The 23,745-nt window shown below is 38.1% G+C and overlaps 1 protein-coding gene across 2 annotated transcripts in view; it reads left to right on the forward strand.

Annotated features, from left to right (window-relative positions):
• The first annotated feature begins 429 nt into the window (after positions 1–429).
• Positions 430–23,745, forward strand: part of FBN2 (fibrillin 2) — a 116,587-nt gene continuing 93,271 nt past the window's right edge. For both annotated transcript variants that reach the window (XM_062513743.1, XM_062513744.1), the window contains exons 1-6: positions 430–665; positions 1,484–1,566; positions 4,840–4,938; positions 5,377–5,472; positions 7,749–7,844; positions 23,023–23,220. In XM_062513743.1, coding sequence (XP_062369727.1) covers positions 430–665; positions 1,484–1,566; positions 4,840–4,938; positions 5,377–5,472; positions 7,749–7,844; positions 23,023–23,220 — 808 coding nt within the window. The remainder of the gene's footprint in view (positions 666–1,483; positions 1,567–4,839; positions 4,939–5,376; positions 5,473–7,748; positions 7,845–23,022; positions 23,221–23,745) is intronic.

Genomic DNA, 23,745 nt, shown 5'->3' on the forward strand with positions numbered 1-23,745 from the left:
GGCGCTGGGCAGGGGCTCTTCGCTCCTCTCTGTGTCCTAGCACGTTTATTTAGGCGCGGTTAATTATCATCTGGTTCTCTCTCTCTCTCTCTTTTTTTTTCTTTTTTTTTTTTTTGTTTGGTTTTTTGTTTTTTTTTTTTTTTTTTTTTTTTTAGAGGGTATAGGGAAAAATCAGTGCGGTTCTCTTGGATTTCCTGTAGCGGCGGAGGGGGCGAACCAAAATCCCAACCTACTCTGCTTTTATTTTCCTCCCCTCTCCCCAGAGGGGTAGCTGCGACCAACTCGGAGCTGGCACAGTCGTGGGGAGGACACATAGAGCGGATTTACCGCGGGCTGAAGCTTTTCCCTGTCCGGAAGCCGAGCCGTGCCCGCTGAGGGCGGCGCGACACCGGCTCTGCCGTTCCCGCTTCCCGCCGGGATAACCTCACCATGGGCAGGCGGCGGCGGCTCTGGGAGCAGCGCTGCTGCTTCTTGTCGCTGTGGTTGAGCTACCTGGCGCTGTGTGCGCAGGGAGCGGCCGGGAGACAGCGGCAGGAGCGGCCGGCGCTCCGCGCTCCCTCAGGCTCCCCCTCAGGCTCCTCGGCCGCCGCCGCGCCCCGGGAGGACGGGCCGTGGAGCGCCGCCGGTCGGGTCCACAAGCGAGGACAGCAGGACGCGCTCCGAGGGTAGGGTCAAGGCTGAAACCCCCTTCCTACGTGTTCCCCAGGGCATCTCCCCGGCCACGGACCCTTTGCCGGCGGTCTCCGGTGTGCGGCCCCCCGGTACCGCTCCCGCCTCTTTGTGCGGCTGAGGACTCGGGGCTCGCTGAGATGAGAGTTTGGTCCTTGCCTGTGGAATCTGGCCTTCTAATTAGTGCGATGTGATTCAGAGCAGGCGTTGTGGGGGGCCTGTGTAACAGCTAACGACTTGGCCCCGCTGGGCTCCTTGTTCCCATACTGAGATAATTTGATGCTCACTTTTTTTTTTTTTTTTTTTTTTTTTTTTGGGGGGGGGTGGGGGTGGTTGTTCTACAAAGAAATCACGCGGAGTTTGGTTTTCTTCTTCTGATGTTTTGGTGACTTCTTGGTATTTTGAGTTAGTTTATATTTCCTTGCGAGCAGGCGTCCCTTCTGCCTTGTGTCAGATGACAGCAAGAAGCCTGTTTTTATGGCAATGTTTCTCAGACTTTGAATGAAAGAAGAATCAAACTCATCCCTTCTATATCCTTGGTCGCTGCAGCAAGGATGAATGTAGCCTGCTCTTCCCTCATCTACCTCTCCTCTTCATACTAATCAGCTGAACTTACCCAAAATAAAATCTTCCTTGAAGGAAGATTTTGTTCCTTTGGGAGGATTTTTTTTGGTAGTTAACTTCGCCATGCACTTTTTGTTTGTTTTCTGTGGATGGATTCTTCCCATATGTGTGTGTGTGTGTGTGTGTGTAAGTTCTCTTTAGACTGCTTCCTGTTTTCCCATACACATTTATTGATTTGTCTGTGTTGCAGGCCAAATGTGTGTGGTTCTAGATTTCGCTCCTACTGCTGCCCTGGATGGAAGACACTTTCCGGAGGAAATCAGTGCATTGTTCGTAAGTGTCTGACTGCTTTTACTCTTCAAGGGGTAACAATGAAAGTAAATATTCTTCTATGAGTCACTGTTCCATTGGGTATGAGAAAAGCCAGTTCTGTTCTGTGTTTCACCTTATTTTAAAAATAAGGGAAAAAAAAAAAAGATGGATTTACAGGTTCCTTGTAACTGAAGGGCTCCCCAATGACCTTGGTGTGTTCAGAAGAGATGTCTCCACCTAGTTTTTAAAGAAAAAACTGTGACAGCAATGGAAAAAGCAAAAAATTTGTCTAATGAAATACTGAACTGCAGTAACAGAAAAAAAAAAAAAGCCAAAAGGTCTTGATATAGGCAAATCAGATCTTGAAGTTCTTTGGAACTTGGAATTACAATCAACTAGAAAGCTTCTTTACATCTGGGATGCCTATTCTCTTGTCTGTTATTTTTAGTTGTGTTTTGATAGCTGTCAGGCATGTAGATTGGCTACTTGCTGGTCATGGTAGGTATTATGCTGTCAGATGTGACTTTTGACATACAAGGCATGGCAAAAAAAAAAAAAAAAGAAAAGAAATGGTGTGTGTGGGGAATGTGCTCAGTACTCTGGTAGAATGATGTCTTAGGGGATATTTACCATGAAACAGAAAATGAAGTTTAACTTTCTCTCTGTTAGGTAACAGCTTACAGTAGACACTTGATTCCTTCAAACCTTAAATTTTTAGTCTGTTGCCATTTATTCTAGCCTGTCTCTCTCTTGTTTTGTTAAAAAGTATGCTCAACTTCAAAATTCAGGTTCAAGAACATACTGTTCTTTGTGTAAGCAGTAGAGGTCTATGTAATATTCCATCTGATAAACTGCAGGCATGCAGGATGAAAGTGGGGAAGGAAAGGGTGATAAGCCAAGGTCTACCAAACTTTTCACCCTTGATGGCTTCTTCTTTTTTTGTTTGTTTGTTTTGTTTGTTTATTTTGGGTTTTTTTTGTTTCTTTTTTTTTTTGTAATATGATTCCAGGCCTCTCTCACCTCTTCACATCTAATGGTTTTATGTAATTAAACTTGACTAGCTAATATTGGGGATAACTGTGCCATGTGTCACTTATTTTCACCTAAAGCTGACCCAGAATTTCCCATTAAAAGATAATGGTGCCATTCAGAGGAAGAGCCTTCTATTAATGTCCCTGCGGAGTAAAACGAGTTCCTCAAAATGTTCTGTTCACATTTATCAACTCTTTCAATAACTGACTTACTTTAATATGGAGTTTTTTAAGGAGTTAGGCTGCCTGTTACACTTGATAGGCTTTTCAGATTTAGGTTTGTGTCTGGCTCAAATGTGGTTAGGGGCTTTCAGCAATGCTTTCAAGATATCCTTAATTAAAATTGTGACTCTCAGTGCCTCTTAAAGGCCTTGGCCTCAGGTTTGCCCACATCCAGAATCCTCTTTGATTTATTTTTAATTTATTTGCACAAAAGACATATTTTAGCTCTTGCCTACTTACTGCATTCTAATTGCAGCTTTCCAATATGTTTGGAGGGTGAATGATTTTGGCAGACCAGTATTGTCTGTGACACTTTTCTGTTTCTGCTTTAGGTGAAGGTTTAAGCGTGCAGATTTCTATGCTCACATTCAATGTCTGTGGAGATGACATTCCTTTTAAGCTAGAGTCCTTCATCTAGAAAAAAAAACTCCTGAACAGGATGCTGGGCAAGCTGTTAAACGTCTTGTTGGAGATGTACTGGTTATAATTGATGCATATTGTAACTGGTGATTTTAAAGTAGCATTTCATGAGGAGAAATCCATGATCAAGTAGTAGTTCAAAAAGAAACTGTTCTGACCTGACAGTGTTTCAAGATAATCAGGTGGTGGTGGTTGGTGGTGGTCTGTGGCACATTTATGATTAAAAGTGATCTTTTATCTAAAAACCAATGGTGTGCTTACTTTTACTCTTTTGTAATGCAGAATAAACTGTTCTGATTAGAGCATATTTAGGATTAAGGTCTAGGGCTTTCAGTTTGTTAAAAAGTTAGTCCTTAATGGGTAATCAACCAACAAAATGGACTAAATATAAACCTTGCTTCATCAAGAGATTGACCTGTGTTGTATAAAGAGGGACTGAACAGGAACATAAGAAAACAACCCCGTTTCCTGTGCTTGTCAAGTGCACTAAATCCAAGTTTCTCACTTCTGCTCATGAAAAGGTATTTTAAGTCAGTCCATGGTGTGTCACTAATTCCATCTAAGTAGAAAAATCCAACAAAGTCTTTGACCTCTCATACCTTCACATTTGGGACATAATTGTAGCAGAATTTATTGATAAATGTAGATGATGCATTTTGCATCCTTTTGATGCCCAAAGAGCATCAAAAGAGTGTTTGTTTTTGAGATTTTTTTTTTTCTGTACAGGTTGTCTGTTGCACCATATATATCTTTTTTCAGTCCTCCTGCATTGTGCTATAGTGGCTCTTACTGCTTCAGGCTCTCTTTTGATTCATTTGCTACTTGAGGAGATTAATTTCGATCTGCTTTAAAAACTTTTAGACTTTTAGCTTTTTATTTTTTTTGTGGTTCTTTGACTTCTTTCTTCACTGGAGCTGTGGTGAATGGTGAGTGAGAAGGGAAGGCAGGACTCTGGGTCATATGGGGTGTGTCTTTCTTGGGGTTTTTATGATTAGTTTTTAGATAAAAGTGCGGGAGCTACCTGTGTACAGAAAACTCTATTTAGAGAAAGACCACAAAATCTGCAATGTCCAGCATTTGGACATTGACTTGCAACAAAACTGCTTTGGGTAAAGGGCAGATAATCTTAGAAAAAGAAAAAAAAGACCCTAAAATGCCTTTAAGATAGTGATTATGAGAGTGAAGCCCATTGGATAAATCTGCATTGTTTATATATCTTTAAATCTTGGATTCTTGGTAATTTTTTTTTCACAGGTCTTGTGGTCTGAAAGATGTATTTTTAATGATTTTACATTGCTTGCATAATTGGCTGGTATTTCTAATTGGGGAAAGAGTTAATTACCTGGTCTCAGTGATCAGGTCAGTGTCTGAATATACCTGCTTTAATTCTCATTCTCTTCAATCAAAATATTGAAGAAGGTTGAAATTTGTCTTCAGATTTGTTCCAGAGATACTGATCATGCCAAAATTCAGTTTGCTTTATTTAATTTAAAATTATATTTGCATATGTAATAGCTGTCCCAATGCAGTAAGTTTTCGAGTGGTGGGGTTTTTTCTCTTGCAAGTTTAAGACTCAGGTTGCTGTTAATCCCTGTCCCTCTTTTTCTGTGATCTTCCTCAGCAATTTGCAGGAACAGCTGTGGTGATGGGTTTTGTTCCCGTCCCAACATGTGCACTTGTGCCAGTGGCCAGGTATCACCCACATGTGGATCAAGACCTGGTAAGGATTTCTTTGAAAGTCATTCTCTTTAAGTTTCAATGACAAAAAATGCCAACTTCCTCAAAAATAACTTCTCGTTACTGCATATGCAAATGTAAATTACACTCAGGTAAAATACTTAAAGTTCTTGATCAAGTTGCCTGTTTTTTCTATGTGGCAAACTTAAATAAAATACGCTTAAAGAGAGAAGCAAGTTTACAAATGAACATGTGTGGTATTTTCATTGAGTCCATTTCGGTAAGAAATTAAGATTGTGCAGTCCCCAGTGCAATTAAAAGTTCAGACTTGCTACAAAATGGTCGTGGAAGACTCGAGAAAACCTCTCTGTGAGCATACACTCTAAAATATATAGTGCAGATGGCACAAAGCTCATCGCTCAGATCCTGTTTTAAGAACACCTTAGTGGTGTTTTGGCTAATTTTGGGTGTCTCTCTGCAGCTCAGCAGTGCAGCATCAGCTGCAGGAATGGTGGGACGTGCGTGGAGGAGCGGTGCCGGTGCCAGAAGGGCTTCTCTGGTGCCCACTGTGAGCTGCGTAAGTCACAGCCAGTTTGCTTCAAGTGCAGTGAAACACCTGAAAGAAACACTTGGTTAGGGGTGTGGTGTTTAGCTGGCAGTCATTTCCTGCATGAAATGCTTTTGTGTTCTCTAAAATCCAAGTTACAGATTGGATTCACCAAGCAGTTTTGGGAAAACCTTGGGGAGCAGTGTCACTGTGCATCCCACTCTTCATAGCAGATGTTCACTGGTTTTTCATTCTCTTTAACCAAGTTTTCTCTGCCTCAGAACAACAGTCTCACTGCTGGGTTGAAGCATGTTTTTTTTGTTTTCCACTTAGTCTAAGAAAAAAAGGATTATGGTTCAAGCTATTGGATACCTTTTTGTGTTGGCAGACAAGCTAGAAAGTGAATTATTTTCCCAGCTTTACCTATAACAGCACAGTGTTTACAAGCTGTAGCAATTTAGCAAACAATAAAAGTCCCTAAAGGCTGCAGGGATGAAGAAAGACTCAAAGTGGATTCTGAGACCAGCTGACTACTAAACAGGAGAGATATCAATTGCATAAAGCAGTCTGAAAGAACTAGAGACAAACAGAGGGCAGCTATGCAAAAGCCAGATGGAATATTGTGGAAGTTAATTTTTTTTTGTCCTAGTTGTTTTTGTAAATGCTGGAACACAGTCTTCTTGGTTTAACTGGATAAAACTCTCTAAAATTTTAGCAAGTAGTTGTAATCCTGAACTGTGACCCAGGTCACAGAGAAATTTTGTATTAAGGGTTGCTGGTCCCTTTCTGCTTTTGTTAAAATATTGGGTCAACACCTGAATGCTCTCAGATGAGGCAAATTTCCAGTGCATAAAGGAAAAGATGATTAAATTTTGAAGCGATGACCCTGAAGCAAACCAGAAGATCCGAACAAACTCTGGAGATTGGTTTCAGTGTATCAGGTAGTTAAAATTTCAAACTGGATTATGAATATGTGTCTTCTAGACAGTCTTAGAAATGCAAATAGATTTTTATTTCTATTTAGAAAAAAATTAATTGTATATAATGAAGTTAATTGTCTTGCTGAAGTGTTCTCCTTTAATTCAGTAATGTAACATGCAGCAAAATATATTAATTTTATGTGTGCATTCTCAGAAAAAGGTAGTTTTCTTTGGTAGCTCTTGGTAAGAAGTAAGGCTTTATCACATTTCCACACAACAGTATATTTTATTCTCTCCACTATGATACAGGAGTCATGTGTACCTTTCTTCAGTTTGAAATTATTACCTTCTCCAAGTTTCTGAGGTTCCTTTGCCCTGGATACTCAAATGCAACCTCCAGACCGAGGAGACACGTTTAGGTAGCATAATGACTTTGAGACCAGAAGTTTAAAGTTTTGAAAATTTTGTGGCTGTCCTGTAAGCTGAAATGTTTTGATTTGGAACGTATGCTAATTTTGAAGCAATGGCCTGAAGCAGTAACTCCAAAAATAGCTAAAATGAGTTATTTAAGGCACTCTTTTAATGGTGTTTTTCAGCCTCTCTGAAGAACCATCTTCCTTTTGAACTGAGAAAAGTCAGTGGTCTGGCAGGAAGCTTTGTTTTTGATTCAGACTATTGGTAAAGAGTATGAGTGGGTGCTCTGAAGCCCCATGACAGTGAAGTAAATACCTTTTTCATCTAAATGGACTGTGAGTTTATAACTCTTTCACCCCACCCAGCTTCCTCCCTCAACACAAAAATTTTATGTCTTGTTGGGATCTTTTAAGAAGTGCAGTTTTTTCAAGTACTTACAAGGATGAGTTAAGTAAGTAATTCTTCTCCCTTGCCTCTAAACATCACTCCTTGTTCCAGCAGCATCAACTCTGAGAGATGATTACCTGTCTCTTGGACTCCTTTCTCTTCTCCAAAAGTGACTGGACAACACAATATGCCCAAAAAGCCCCTCAAAATAGTTGAGGTTTGACAGCTAGCTGACTTCAGTGAGGGATAATAAGGTCTTATAAGTTCTTATATAATTCCTATGGTTATGAGTGACTAGAGCTGCACAACTGATTAAAATACACTGAATTTGAACATCTGCTGTTAGTCTGTGCTGAATCTGTGCTGAGCAGCTGTTTGCAGTTAGCATCAGCAGGTACTAATGGAATTTGGTTTGCACAGCCATTGCTGGTGGAGGTGCTAGGAGGGAGATCATCTCCAGGCCTAGAAAGACTCAGAGCAGTGGGAGGAAAAGGAATATTTTTTAAATGAAGTATATGTCGATGTTGGAAATATCACTGCCATGACATTATTAAGCTTTCTGTCTGTTTGCTTTGTTAACTGAAGCTCTCTGTGAGAGTGGCTGTCAGAATGGAGGACGTTGCATTGGACCCAATCGCTGTGCTTGTGTCTACGGCTTCACTGGCCCTCAGTGCCAAAGAGGTAAAAGAAATTACTAAATTAATTCGATTTAATTTTATGAGTAGTTATATAAAAAAATGCTGTGTTTACATGTTTTACACTGTGTATTTTCACCCAGTAAACTTTCAGTAAACACCTTAGTATTTGTAATTTTAGAAAGTGTCTTTTTAGTTGTTTTTTTTTGGTTTGGCAGACACATTAAAAATTGACAAATACAAAGCCTAATTGGTTGGAATTCCAGCTCATTTGGGCTGCATATTTTGTCCATGTAATAGTTAAAAGATTAGCTGTCTTTTGCTCTCTGCCACATGAAATAACAATCCAGCGAAATTGCTGTTGGTATTAGGATTGTGTGAGTCTAGATAATTTAAGGATTTTTTTTTTTTTTTCTGTATAACACCTCTTTCATAAGAGGAGCTTGGGAAGTAATTTGCTCTGGTTAGTTAGGTGGAAGTCAGAGAAGGACTGAAAAAATAATCAATTGCAATAGTACAAGAGTCAGTTCCTAAACCCTGTCTTATTCCAGAGTAAGTCTCAGAGGTGGCTTCTGAAGGGAGTTCTGTGGAATTCCCTGTTCCAAATTCAGCTGTGAAATGCTCAGAACTGTGTATAAATTGGGAGAAATATCTTGCACCTTTTTTACGTTTTTACTTTTTTTATTATTATTTTTTTAGCATTTGTTAACTGTGAAATGGAAATAATTTCCAAGGAGGTAAAGGAGCTAAAACCCCAAACTCTGAAAAAGCAGGAGCTTCTATTTGCTATTCCAGGCTGGTTTATATACCCACTAAAGTGTCACAAGCATGAGAGGAATGTAAAGGATCCGTTTGTCTCTAGCTTGTTGTTGTTTTCATTCTTTAAATCTGATTTACAGTTTTCTATTTACCCCATTTCCTGTAGTTGCTTCTTCTGAAGCAAGCACAAGGATTTGAATCTTACATACTTTGGTTAGTAGAGAAATAGGAAGTAGTATTTTGTTAAAATTTTGTTAATACTTGGAGCCATTTTGTAGCCATTCAGAGGTATGTCTGTGCAGGATGTATACCTGTCTGAAGTAAGAGACTACTAAGGCTGTCTGCTTAGAATGAATTTTCAAAGGATTAGACAAGGTTAGGGTAATTTATAGTTTGAGCCTTATTTCTGGTGGATCTTAACACTGCAAATTCTGCTGTCTAAAATGCATTGTAGTTCTAGCTGATGACAGAATTGAAATATTCAAAATTTTTATTATTTTTTTAAATTTAGATATGCTTTTTATTGATTGCCAGACCACTTGGTAAGCTTGCTTTTTGTCTCAGATAAAAGAAATCATTCCTAGTTAAGGTTTGCTTCTGTTCTCTGACTACTTTCAGGGCTGTGGGATCATGTTAATGCATCTGGAGAGACTCCAGCTGTGATGGTGGCTCAGAGTTTTTAGTAATGATATTTATACTTTAAATGGTTTGGCCTTCAAAGCTTGAGAGATTCTACTGCACATGGGTGTTGCAACTTAACTTCTGTGATGATGACAGGGTTTAGATTTGCTTTCTTACGATTCAGTGTGAAATCTTTAGCTGGAGAATTCAAGCCCTGCACAGGAATTGAAACATCAGTGTTTTAGCATCCATATTTCCCATCTGTCCTTGAAATTCCTAGAGTCTCAGTTTTGTGTAGAGTGGTCTTGTTCTGCACGAGTTCATTTGCCTTATGTACATATTTGAAAACTGAGTTATTTCAGTTAAAGGTTTGCATTTTATTGCTTGAGATTGGAGGTATTTTCTTCTGTCACTATAAAAAAAGTATAGCACATATCTAGCTTATATAATTACATATAATAACTATCAAATATATCTAATCTAATACAGTGTGCTTTTACAGCTCTGACAGGGCTAAGTAAAATTTGCCTAATCTTGGTGTTGCATAGACCTTCTTATATTCAAACAAAGAAGTTACTAATTTATTTTACTATTACTCAATTAAAGAAAAATTATTTGTGTAGTATATCTTGATAATAACTACAAAAAGTATCTGGGTGCTCATTTTGTTTATGCTTTACATGACAACATGGAGGACGTGAAAGTACTGTAAAAGATGCCTTAAATGCCTGTTTAGTTCAACAGTAATTTGTAATTTATGCATTTAATATAAGAGTTTATGCTTTCCAGTAAGTAGCAGAATGCAGTGATTTCTTCATCTGTGAGTTGTCATAGTTTCCTGTAATATTTTACAGCAAGAAGTGTCTCAGTGGTTTAATTTTGAACTGAATTGAGAAGCAGTTCATAACTCCTTAAGTAAAACTTTATAGTTTAAGGATATCTGAACTTCCCTTGCAAATCACATCAGTTATAAGAGACGTTGTTTTGTAATTTTTATTTACATCATTCCATTTTAAATGCGCACTTTTTATGGTTCTGTAAATTAAGTTCTTTAAAATTAGGTATTTTCTTGCTAATACAGAACATGTGTAGGTTTCCTTCAGCTTGGCCTCCCAGCCTAAGCTGTATGATAAAATGTGGCTGGTTTTTCAGATATCTGGGCTCTGAGCAGACTAATTTCCGGGCTGGAGACAGGAGGCTGAGCAGTAACTGGTGACTGGCATGATTGGAGTATTTAAGTTCAGGTCTTCTGGGGCAAAAAGAGAGAGAAAAACCTGTTTGGGAGCTCCTGCTTTTTCTGATATGTACGCTGACCTCTTACATTTCCTGTCAAATCTGGTCTTTGGTCAGCTGCTTGTCTTTGATTTGTAAGCACATGAGATCCAAGTTTTTTGTGTGGTGTTTTTAAATAAAACAAAAAAAAAAAGTTAAAATTTCTGCAGTTGAATTTTCCAAATAAAAGGAATAGAAAAAAAGAAAGAGCAACAGAATAAGAGGCCTCATTCTCAGTTGTGCATGTAAGGACTTTTTTTTTCCTAACATGACCAATTCCTTTGCTTTCTCAACATTGTAAATGATAATTGTATCACTGCTTGTGGTTGTGCATTTTTCTGAATTTATAATCTTTGGAGTTAGGAAGCTGTGGAAAAGCAAGGATGTTTTCCTCCTTCTTTATCATGTGATAAAAGGAAGAAGAAGTGAGAAAAGCACATCTTGTCACTGATGTAAGCTTGGCTTCGTCCCATGTAGAGGGATTGTTTACTCTGTATTAAATGGCTCTTAATGGGAAGCAAAAGGGTTTGGAATGAGTAGAAATGTGTAGCTTGGGAGAGCATCCTTTTGAAGAGGGAAGAGAATTTCAGATAAAGCTTTCAAGCTTTGACAGGTAAGAAACTGGCAAAAATAAGGAAATACAGTATTTGAATAGCAGCTTTCCAATAGCTAAAGGGGGCCTAAAACAGATCTGGAGAGGTTTTTTTTTTTCACAAGGGCAGGTAGAATTAGGACAAGGGTGATGGCTTTAAACTAACAGAGGGCAGGGCTGGATGAGATATTGGGAATTAGGAATTGTTCCCTGTCAGGGTGGGCAGGGCTGGCGCAGGGTGGAATTCCCAGAGCAGCTGTGGCTGCCCCTGGATCCCTGGCAGTGTGCAAGACCAGGCTGGACAAGGCTTGAAGCAGACTGGGACAGTGGAAGGTGTCCCTAACATGGATGGGGTGGGAATGAGCTGAGCTTTGAGGTCTCTTCCAACTCAAACCATTCTGGGAGACTAAAATTCTATGACTCTATGTCTCAGAGAATTCTTCCATATAACTTCAAGCTGGGCAGAAGATGGAAAAGCAGCACAGAGGAACAAGTAGGACAAAGCAAAATACATCCTCAGTTAAAGTGTTGTTAGTGTGCAGTGACTGAGGGGAAAAAAGTAAAGAAAAATACAGAACTGAAGTGGACATACACTGAAACAGCTGATAGGCACAGAATTTATAAATATATTTGGAGAAAATACATGTAGTTAAAATTAAAGTAGCATAGCAAACTGACACAGATTTGTGTAGGGGCCAGTCGTTCTCAAATACAATTTTAATATAAAGAAGAAATACGATTTGTATTTAGTCAGCAGTGTTGTTGAAGATGCTTGTGTGTGCTGAAGTGACAGCGATCAGGTCTAAATGAAGCAACAGAAAATGTAATTCCTTAACTAGGTACTTCTTCTGACTGGTATTTAGAAGACCTCCTAACTTTACATAGCTTTTCCTATCTGTTTTTGCTAGCAGTACCATGAGGTGCTTAACAGCAAAAATGTTTTTTGATCAGCAAGCTCCTCTCTTTTTGTGGGAGTCTTGGGAAGGTAGCTTTTTAATTTTGCTGTGGGGTTGTGCTTGGTTTTTTTTTTCCTTTATTAATAGCTGCTATTATCCTGAGCCAGAATAGAGGTATTTTATGGTCTTCCTGCTTCTTTTCTGTCAGTGTACAGTAAATGAAAGACTGACCTGCTAAACATCATTTTAATTCATCTTCAGTCCAATTTTAGCCTTTGGGAAGTGGAGCATGTGCTCTTGGGTTATTTTCTGCAGGTTCATATAGGAGCTCTGCAAGGCATGTTGAATGAAGAAAAACGTCATTAATTTACTGTAGGATGCTCAAAACTACATGGCCCAGTTCACAGCGGGTGTTCATGGTCACTGGAGAAAATACAAGTGTTTAATCATCAACTTGAAGTCTAATTTAACTAAAATAAATAAAGTTCTGTTTAATAAAATCAGCTAAAATTAAGTCACCAGTAGTTTAAAACTATGGAATGTGAAACTTCCTAAGATTTGCAGCTTCATTCTGTCTACTTTTATCTCTTTAATTTTTTGTTAGAAAGTTAATTTCTGTCAGCTTTCAGCAGTTAGTTGAAAGCTAACTGCTTTCAGTTAGCTTACTTCAGTTTTTGGTTTTTTTTAACAAATGAAGCTTCAGTTTAGACTAAAAAAACATGCTTTAATTCCTCTTGGACATAGTAGGAGATAACAATTGCAAATACCTGCAGGAGTAAGAGGCAACACTTTATCTGACTGGTAAGTACCTGATTCAGGACAGTAGCTCAGATTTTGGAAGAACCGGTTATATATTTTGGGGTTTTTTTTGTTTTGTTTTGTTTTGTTTCTTTGAGGCTAGAGATGTTGTCAGGTGTTAGTAATACACACATTTAAGTGCAGTCCCTGCTCACCAAGTTCCTTTTTCTGCTGCAGGTTCTGACCTGTAGATACTGGCCCACATCATCCCTTGATGGATTGTAGCAGGGCAGATTCAAAAAGCTGCTTTCCTGCTCTCAGATGTCAGTACCTAGTGGTGTCACTGGCAGTGCATTCCCTGTTTTTGTCATCCATCATTATCTCCAAAAACAAGGTTTTCAAAGGCAAATATTCACCTAAAGCACTAAAAGCCTGCCAGGTGCTTACAGAATGTGTGTTTGCTTGATACTAGTTGCCATTGGAAAATTTCTCCCATCTGTGCCAGAGATCTAACATTTTACATTTCAATGCAAAAGAGTTAACATTTATCATTTTTAAAAATGACACAGGTAATGCTGATCATGCAATTGCAGTGGTGATGAAGAAGGCATTGTGATCCCAGTCAATGTCTTTCTCTTACTCCATTCTTTTAGTTTATTAAATTCCAGTATTTGAATGACTCTTCGTTTGGCACCAGCAGATGAAAACCCTTCAATGCAACAGCTTTGCTGCTTTTGATGCACTTGAAATCTTCCAAGCTTCTCAGTTTGTTCAAGCACAGGAAAGGCAAGTGCCAAACTGTCATAGAAGTGGGGTTGTTGCACTTAGTAGTTGAATTAAAAGCAGAGGTTTTATGCCTTTAAAGGAGGTTTACAAAAGTAAAATGAAAATATGGATTTGAATGACCTTTTCTGAGGGCTTGAGAGTTTTCCCCAGAGTGCAGCTCAGGCACAGGGAATGTTTCAATCATTTAAAAGGGAAGCTCTGTAGCTCTGCTGCCCTAAGCTGTGAAAAGAAGGAAAGAACTACCAGAATTGTTGTGCCTTAAACTTACAGCCTATATATATATATATATATATATTTTCTTCATATATCTCTTTTTTAAAATCTGCACTCAGAAAGTAGTTCTTTTCCTCTTACCTGCAGGAGGAACAAGTCTAGGAGAAAAAAAAATAAGTGTTTTTTATGTGTTAGGTAGGATTTAGACTAGGTTATGCTCTGCTGCATCTAAAAATTGTTCACTGAAAGGTGAAATGAGGGTCTGATAATATAGGGCAGTGAAGCAAAATCATGGGTGAGTGAGAAACATTGCAGAGGAGAGGGAAGATGATGATGCCTTTGAAAACTTCTGTCTAGTCTTACCTTCTTCCTTCCTCTGTGAAAATTTTGCTCTTTTTCAGATGCATTAAGATGTCACCTTTTTTTAAAGAAGTTGCCTGGATAGAGAGAAAATACAAGAGCTGAGCAAGGCCATGATGGCATTGTTAGAATTTCAGAAGAAAAAATATTTTCATCTGAAAAGTAAAAAACATATTAATTTTATTAAGCTAATTAATTTGTAAGATATCCAGGAAAGAAAAATCTTAATCTATTTTCAGGATATCTAGGAAAGTTAGAAATCAGAAAAAAATTGTCTTTCACAAAGAAAACGCAAATAGCTCTGAAATATTTATGTGCATAGGAAAACTTTTGTCAAATTCAGCAAGTGCTGGTGTTATGTATTACTTATATAGGCATTCTACACAAAATTGAAAGAAGCAGAAATAAGCTAAGCAACCCAATTTTGAAGTACTGGGAAAAAGGAAGAAATAATCAATTTTTTTCACTTTTTGTGACTGTAAAATGTATTATAACAAATTAGATTAATTTCCTCTTAAGTTTACAAGTATTGTGTAGAGGAGCCTTGAGAGATTATCTAGGAAACTCAGGAACCTTGGAAGTATATTTCTATAATGGTTATTAATGTCTGAAATTGTTGTTTTACCCTGGGTATATGTTCTCTGTACACAGAGGTTCCATATTAGATCTGAGAGTGAAGGGGGGGGTTTGGATATTTCTTTGAATATTGCAGTGGTGGAACGAGAAACAGAATAAAGAAAGTAATTATTATTCAATAACACCTGAATAGTAGTTTGTGGAACACCGAGTTTGAAAAGTTAGAAATGGGAAGATACTTTTTTGCTTGGTTGGCTTATTTTTTCTGTCAAAGGGTATAGTCATCCACCTTAGACTTGTTTTGATTAATAAGGAAGGAGTTTGGTAAAACTGTCTCTATGTGGAGCCACGAGGACAAGTGTGGAGAACCCAAACTCTCTGTGGTTGAAGGTTAAATAGATGATAGATATTTGGAAGTAATTCTCTTTTTTGTATTTTTTCCTCTTGTGTTCTTCACACACCCTGGTATTTTTCATCATGTCCATTACGCTTCAAGCTCCCTTACAGTGAATTAAATGTTGAGGCTTAAGATTCTGTAAATTGGATTTGCTTTAAATTTTCAACCATACCTGCCTTCATAAGCAGTAATTATGCAGTATTTTAAAAGCCATAGTTGCTATAATAAAATATAAATGGAAAAGGGTAATCCAGATATTATTGGGATAGTTCACTGAAGCCAGTCAAGAGCACATCGCATCCAGGGTTGCAAAATCATGGAGTACCAAAAGTAAACTGGTTTATTCCACCTCAGACTAATAACTTGCAATATGGGAAACAGGATTAAATTATTTCTGTATTGAGAAGACACATAAATTATCTTCATTCCTGTATTTTGGTTGTTAAAAACTCATCTCTATAATGTCTCCCTGAAAATCTTGTATAAGCCCAAGAGGTAAATTTCTAAAGCCCTTTGGTTTTGTTGAACGCACATAAAAGATTTGAAGAACAGAAACTGTGTTTCTGCCTCTATGCAGACAGAACCCTAGTAAATAGTAGCAGGCTGGGTTTTTAGCTTATTATGAACTCAGATTATCACAGCAGTCTAGACAGTCATCTGGGGAAACGTTTCTTGCAGTTCAAATGTATATATATATTTAATTTTTTCTACGGTTAATGTGTGAAACAGTTGTTTTTCCTACTTAGGTTAATAATTAACAAGATTGCGTTCAGCTCCAGTGTCTGTGGTTTTATTAGGGTTTCTGGTCTTCTGAGAATGCCTTTTGCCTTTTTCCATGCCGTTCTACTTTACACCAACCAGGGGCTGGTTATGAAATATTTTCCCTCCTCATTTTGTGAGTATGGGTGCATTCTGAAAGCCTTGGCTTTTGCTGTGGGGAATGATACTGAGTTCCAGAGTGGGAGGGTGAGGGTGGAGTGTGGAAATCTACACTGTGCCCTTCACACTGTAAAGCACTACTCTTAAAAGGGTGTCCTATCTTAAAATTAAAGTCTTCCTCTTCACTAATGCCAATTTTCTGTTCCTCTGAGGCTGAACTGAATAGCACTGACTTCATGGAGTGGGGAACCAAAAGCCTGTGGACAGTGTAATTCAAGTTTACATTTTATGGTCAAGAAAAGTAGCATATTTTTGCACATTATAAAGTGTTGGCTTCTTAACTGCTGGGTTGTGAAAGAGTTAAGAGCTTAATGTGCACCTGCCTGGCTTTCCAGTATCCAAGCTTTGATGAGTAAGGTTTTTTTGAAGGAGAAACATGAGAGGAAGGAGCAGTAGGCAGCATGAAGGAGTTCCCTTGATGCTTTAGATATTCTGAAGCAAAGATGTGCAAACATCGTGTCAGGTTAGTTGGTATAAACTGCTGAATTTTGCAAAAAAAACCCAAAAAATATTATTCTGCATTTTTATGTCCATGTACACTTTGCCCAGGGGTGATTAAGGCTGTAACTTCCTGCAGTCACTGATGATTAGTATTTCACTGTGTCACATTGTGTGCTGATTGTTGGGATTTCATTAGTCCCATCTTTATGTAATAGCAGGCCCTGTGGAAGTATAAGGAAATAAATGCATTTACAAGGAGCTCCAACCAAACCAAAATTGGACATCTTGCTGGAACCAAAATTCAGGAATGCTTCTCTCCCAGCTTTTATTCTGTGCTTGAAATTTTCTATCAGTCACAGTGTGATGCTTCAGTTACATGTGGAAATATTTTGTTCCAAGAATTTTTTTAAGGAAGTATTTGAATTCTGGAAGGTGCTGAATTCCATAAATTAGAAAAGTGAGGTATTTCCATGTTTCTCTTTCTATGCTTTTTTTTTTGTTTGTTTGGGTTTTTTTGGTGTGTGTGTGTGTGTGTGTACCTATCAAAATGTTTTGTGTCCTGAAGTATTTAGAGGCGTTTTCTTCAATGTTCAGATTGATTAGACAAAATTACATTTTTTTTTTCAGAAATACTGTTGTCTTTCTGCTACTTTGCCATCCCCCCCTCCCCCCCATGTTTAGGTGTGTAATAACAAATTGCTTTTTATTTAATTAATAAGAGTTTTCAAATCTGCAGTTATTTACTACACTAAGACTTTATCTGCTTAGAACTGTTGTAATACCAATTATATAAAAATGTCGGTGTGAACCATGGAGTTGTTGCTTTTGGAAAAGAGCTCCTGCTGCTCTTCCAGCCAGAGGAAAATGAGAATATGCTTAGAATGGATGTGACAGAAATGCTGGTGGAACCTGGAATTTTGCTAAAAGCTACTAAGCCCACACAGATTCCTGCACTGAAGCAGTGGCTTTTCTTTCTTTCATTTACAGCTGCCCTCCACTTCCTTTCCAGCTGTCAAGTGTGTGTTGTTGTTACCCAGTCAGTCACAGGAGTTTGTGTGATGGGAAGTTTTGCATCACAGGAGCTGATCAGAAAAGGTCATGTGGGACCACTAGAACAGTAATAAAATTTCAACCTGGAAAGGAAATTTCAACCTGAAGGAAAACTGTTAGCTCTATAAAAACATCCAGACCTTCATGATGTATTTAATAGCGATGTTCAAAATAATTTTCCACTAAGCTGCTCTTCCCTGTTACATATGAAAATAAAATGTATAGAAGTCATCACTTCAGGTAGTAACTAAAGAACCTGCTGGGAATGTGTCCCAACTTGAAGTTAGCAGCAGTTTTAAATGTTTGAAGGACTTTTGTGATCATTTTTTACGTTAATGACAAACGTGATGCTATTAAATATTTAATTAAGGAATTTACACACAAGTTTTTTAGGGAAAGTCAAGGGAAGGGGGCTTTGATGTTACTTTTCAGGTTTGTAAGAACTCTTCAGTCTAAATAGCAGTACTGCCCACAGATTTTCTCCAAGAGAAATTAATAGCATTGCCAGCTCCCTTTCATATTCCAAGAGACTCATTGTTCATTTCCAGCCAGCAGTCCTTTTTTACCGTAACTTTTTGGATGTCACCTTTGAAAAAAATTATTTTGATTTGTATCAAGTACAATTCATCTACCTTCTTGTTACCTTTGAAGTGTCCCTTATTATGTACTCTGTGTTGGCAGCTACGCATCTACTGAGAAAAAGCCTCCTAAATTTCCGTGTAAAGTTGATTAAAATATTGAAGGAAGATAGATTTTTAGATAATATTTAATAAAAATATGCACTTTAAAAATTTTAATAGCTTTTTGCATTGCTGTGACTTATGATCTGCAGATGTTGGAGTTGAGTAAGAACAGCATTTACATATGCATGTATTTCAGATTTGTGCTCTGAGTATTATGAGTATTGCCAACCCTTTCATGCTCACATGAAAAGTTTCTCAACAAAAGCCCTGATCTCCCTTTCTTCAGAAGGTCTGGGCAATGCTGTCATTTATCCAGAATTAGTGGGAGAACTGGGTATGCCTTGCTCTTCCAGTCTGGATGGTCCCATGGTAGGAATCCATGGGATACCATGGAATTTCCCCTTGGAGGAAGATGGAGCTTGACTACACTTTTATTTATCAAAGTATAGGGATTTCACATTACAAAGAGGAAAATTCAGAGAGTTCAGTTGAAAAATCTCTTCAGTAATCAACAAGCAGGTTCTGCAGCAAGCATCCAAAAAGAATTTCAGATGTCTGGAGAACTCTGAGTGTTAGTAGAAATGATGGGAAATTTGCCACCTATCAGAGTTGTAATGAAGACAGCTGTTTCTCCATCTTGTTTCCTATTAGAGTAACTTTCAGCAAAGTAAATTTAATCTCAGGTCTTTGCCAGTAGAGACTTAATGTCTCCACTCTAGTGGTTCCCTCACACAGAGTGCAGACCCTTGGGCTTTCAACTACGGTGCTGATTTTTTCTTATGTAAGAGAGTGAAGTTCCTGGTAGTGCTGACAACATTTACTTCTTTCCAGCATTCATTTAATAATGTTTATTTAATAATGCTGTTGTATGAAATGGATTCTTGAGATCATAATAATAACCTGTTTGCTCTACTTGAGTCTGAGGTGATGGAAGTTGAACTTAATTATTTTCTTATCTATTCCTTAATATTTCCTAAATCTTTCTTAGGGGAGTGAGGTTCTGTGAAAAGTCCAATGAGAAGCAAATTTGCTTTGTAAGGGAGTGAAACACATGAATAAAGTATTAGTTCTTTAATTTACAGGGGCTGTGAAGGCCTACCTCAGACACCTTCCTCACTCACTCACTCCTGGTGTGATCTACATTGATGAACATGCTTATTATTTGCAGTGTTTTGTTTTTAGTAATAGCAATATCAATCTTCTGAGTAGCTTCTAGTTAAAAATGCTTGTTTCCAGATGCATTGCTTCCTTATTTACTTATGGTTCTGTGGGTTTATTTTTTTTAATAAAAACAACAGAAGATACTTTCATCTAAAATATCAGTCTGTGCTTTCTCACTAAAGAAAACTCAAATTTTAATATTCTTCCAGACAGCTTGCAATGGACATTCCAACATGTGTACTTACCTTTTTACTTTTCTTCATGCCTCACTTTTTCTCTGTCATGTCACCTGGGAAGATGTGAAATTTTTAAGGGCAGGAGTAGTGACAAAATTCGGCTAGAAATTGGATCCTTAAGTGTGCACCAAAATATTTTAATGTTTTGTCCTGAGTGACAGTAGGTGGTATTTGGGATGTTAAACATTATGTTTCAGGTTTTTAGCTAGTGGGTGTTAGACACAGAGGATATGTGGCAGACAGAATATTCCACATCTGTTTACAGCAGGTTTCTTTACATCTTCATCTGAATCATTTGGCCAGAGGAACAGAAAGAAAAATGAAATGGATACTGAGCCAAGACTAGAAGTCTCAACTTGGCAGCTCTTTGTCTTAGGCTCCTGTGGACTAGACTTTTTAATTACAGGTAGAATAAGAATTTTGAAAAGGAATTAATAGAAAAAGAAATCCCAAGAACCATAATAATTGAATAGTTGCATTTGAGAATACAAAATATACACTTTCATGACAGAACAGAAATGTTGCACCATAGCTAAATATTAAAGTCCATGGTTTGATTTTTTTCTTGATGCCAGGAACAAAGTACTCCTCATTAAATTCAATTATATTAACAATGATAAAGGTTGTTATTCTTCAGGTCACTGTGCCTATTGAATATAATATTCTGAAGTTAAAAAACAAAACTGCAACACATGTGCTGAAGATCACTTTCCTTCACCAAAGCAGTTACCCTTTCTAGAGCAACAAATGATTTATAACTTACGTTCAACATATGTTCTTTCTGGCAAAATTATTCCAGCAGCAGTGCTGGCAGAGGAACAAATGAGGAAACACCTAAGAATAAGACAAGCAAACCCATATGGAAAAGATGATTGATTCATAAGTGGGAGTTTTTAAGGTCTGATCAGACATTATAATAATATAATCTGACTGGCCGTGTGAAAAAAAATCCTCAGCTTCATTTGAAGCTACAAGGTATCTTCAGAATGGCATCTGATTTTATTGCATTTGCTTCCCATATGTAAAATTTACTGTGTGGCTACAGATCTTCGTGTGAACAGCTGAACTTTACCATTAACCAGAACATGCTTGCCTTCACTTTTTATTTTAAAATCTTGTATTTTCCTCATAGTATAGAAGAGCAGCCACTAACAGCCTCTTTACATTTGGGCTTCATGCTGGGTAAACTGAACATGTAAAGATTTTTAAAATGGGTGCACTTTTTATGAATAATACATTGTATTACAGTAATATTTTAAAATAATGTTATTATAAAGCATATTTATGAATAGATAACGTGCTGCAGGCTTATGCTGATAAGTATTGTGTGGTTACAGAATCTGAACATTAGATTAATGCATTTTTTGTTTATTAAAGCATGGGTAGGCACCTATGCATAGGTGCTTTCTAGAGTGTATATTTGTATGTAATAGGATATAGTAAGCAATAGGTGTATTGGTATCACTCCTTTTTGTACCTGGCTCATTCATATTCTCTTGAAAAAACATGCTTTGGTGTCTGGTTATATTCTCTGATCTTTCTACTGAACACACTCCCTAAAATGAGCTTTTCATTGCTAGTTTTGACAGAGTTTATACACAATTGTTTTGTGTCTTATGGGAAGGTAGTGGAACTCAGGTACAATTCACAACTCTAGGATGAGTTTCTAGTTTAATTTCCTCTGATGGAATTCCAAGCTTCAGTGTGGAATATCTTTGGCCAGGATATTCCTGTTGGTCACCAGCCATTAAACAGAGAAATACATGGTTTGAATTTCTACTGCTGCATATCTGCTGTGATATGCAGAGATTGGTCCTACAAAAAATTGTATCTTGGAGAAGATACAGTTCTTGGAGAACTGCTGATGCAAGACTGTTCAGCAGAACTACTTATTTCCTGAATGAGAATTGCTGAGTGAGCTGGGGTGTCATGATTGTCACCTGCTGAATGCAAGTTTTGGGAATTTGAAGATATGTAGTAGGTTATTATTTGATTTCATTACAGAGGGCATTCACCCTTGGACTTTCTTTTTATTATGTATTTATTTTACAAGTAGTTCCATTTTTGTGGCTTGATGGTCACAGGGGAAGCTCAGAGTGTAACTTTGAAGACTATTTTGTACTGATAATCAAGAAATACTGAAGTTCACAGGCCTTACTGAGTATTTAGTATCATCAGGCTTTTCTGTACTTGTGTACTTGGTTGACTTTTATTTGAAGTGAAAAGCCCAGCTGAAATTAACTACCAGTGTGTATGACTAACTGCATAAGTCTTTCCTAGACTGATACCTGAATGACCCTTACCAAAGAGAGGGAGCAGAATATTTATTTCTGTTTGAGCTCTCATTTTAAGAGCCCAGGAAGATCAGGATAACATCTCACTTGGAAGACCATTCTTTTGCTTTCCAAAGATGTCAAAGCTCTTTTTTTTTTTTTCAAGGTGAAAGTATCAAGTTATAGAGAGCAAGGGTTATCCCATTTGCATCTTGGTTGTGAGACCAGCTGTACCCTAATGAAAGTGTGTGGAAGGCAGTGTGTTATCCATATATTGGTATTGGAGCCTGCTTTTGGTAGGGAAAAAAGAGGAGGATAGAACAGCAGCAGAAGCAGCCATAACCCCATTGTTGTGCCTTTTTTCATGTGACTGAGTCTGAGTATTGCATTTTCTTCTGGTTTTTTTTAAGAGTTTCCATAAGGATGTGCAATCTGGCTTAGAGCAACAAGCTGTTTATTTATTCCTAGAAAATTTCAGTTAATTGTTGATCCCAGTTTGTGTTGACTCATAAAGTAAAAAAACGTTCTCTTTATGCATGTTCAGTGTTAATGAACTAACTGTTCACAGGAATTTTTCATATTTTCATAAAGTTTCTATGCTTTAATTACTGTACTGCATGCAGCTTGGATTGGTTGTATTGTCTCACCATTTTCTTCTGGAAATAAGTGGTGAATTTCCAATTAGTCCTCTGTAGGTAGAATATTTTGCAACAGGCATTCCAGCAGGAATGATGATTCTGTGACACTCTGGATCTTGGCATGGGTCTTGTTCGGTGAAGGAATATGTGGCTGCTCTGGTCTGCAGCTCCCTTCCATAAATCCCCATGAAGTATTTTAGAAACAAAAAAAAAAAAAAAAAACAGTTTCCAGTCCTTGTTTGCTTAATCTGATTTTGTCTTTTGTTTGCATGCTTGTTTGTTGGTAAAATTCTTCTGCTTACTGTGGATTTTACTGGATATGTTGTCAATGCTCCAGCAGTTTTGTGTCCTGCTGCCCTTCATTTAATTGTATCTTTTTAAAATAAATAATTGAATGATAAACCTAATGAAAATCATTACCTTGGTAATTACTTGGTGGGAGGTGTCATGCAACTTCAGTAAGCAGTGATATATCTTAAATTTCCAGGCAATTTTGTTAATATAGGTGTCTACTGGATTTAAAACCAATTCCTTCCACAGCTCCTAGTGCAGTGCCTTGTATAATACTGTGATCTTTCCTTTTTTCCCCCCAGATTACAGGACAGGCCCGTGCTTCACACAGGTGAACAAGCAGATGTGCCAGGGCCAGCTGACAGGGATTGTGTGCACCAAGTCCCTGTGCTGTGCCACCGTGGGACGAGCCTGGGGACACCCCTGTGAGATGTGCCCTGCCCAGCCCCAGCCCTGCCGCCGCGGCTTCATCCCGAATATCCGCACTGGGGCCTGCCAAGGTGGGCTCCGACTGGAATTCTCAATGTGGTAACTCTTGACAATCACCCTGGAAAACCTTGCTGTGCCCTTGGAAGGTCGCTCTTTTCCTTGTGTGTGGTCTGTGTTTTGTGATGAAATCTGAGTGTGCTTTGCTGCCTCCAGATTTTTGCTGCTGGACCTAGGGAACAAAGCTTAAGTGCTTGGAGAAAAGTGATTATTAATCAATACCAAGGAAAAATATTTGATGTTGTTTTTCCTTATGTGTCAGAGCTAGGCCTCTGCCTGCATGCAGTAGTTTATGTTTTGCCATTCGTCTTGAAGTGATTAATATGTTTCAGACACTATTTTCATAACAGTGTCAGGAGCAGAAACTGTGCACTGCAGAAGGGGTGCATGTTGCAATCTCCAAGTCAAACTCCTTTGTATAACTTGGCCACATAGAATGGGTCCTTGAAAATGCTCTGCTAGGCTGACCCTGACATAGCCTCTAGGGCTTCATTTGAATTATGTGAGACATCAGTGGTGCCCTTTAGCACCCATGCCCA

This window comes from Cinclus cinclus, chromosome Z, assembly GCF_963662255.1.
Source record: "Cinclus cinclus chromosome Z, bCinCin1.1, whole genome shotgun sequence".
Lineage (NCBI taxonomy): Eukaryota > Metazoa > Chordata > Aves > Passeriformes > Cinclidae > Cinclus > Cinclus cinclus.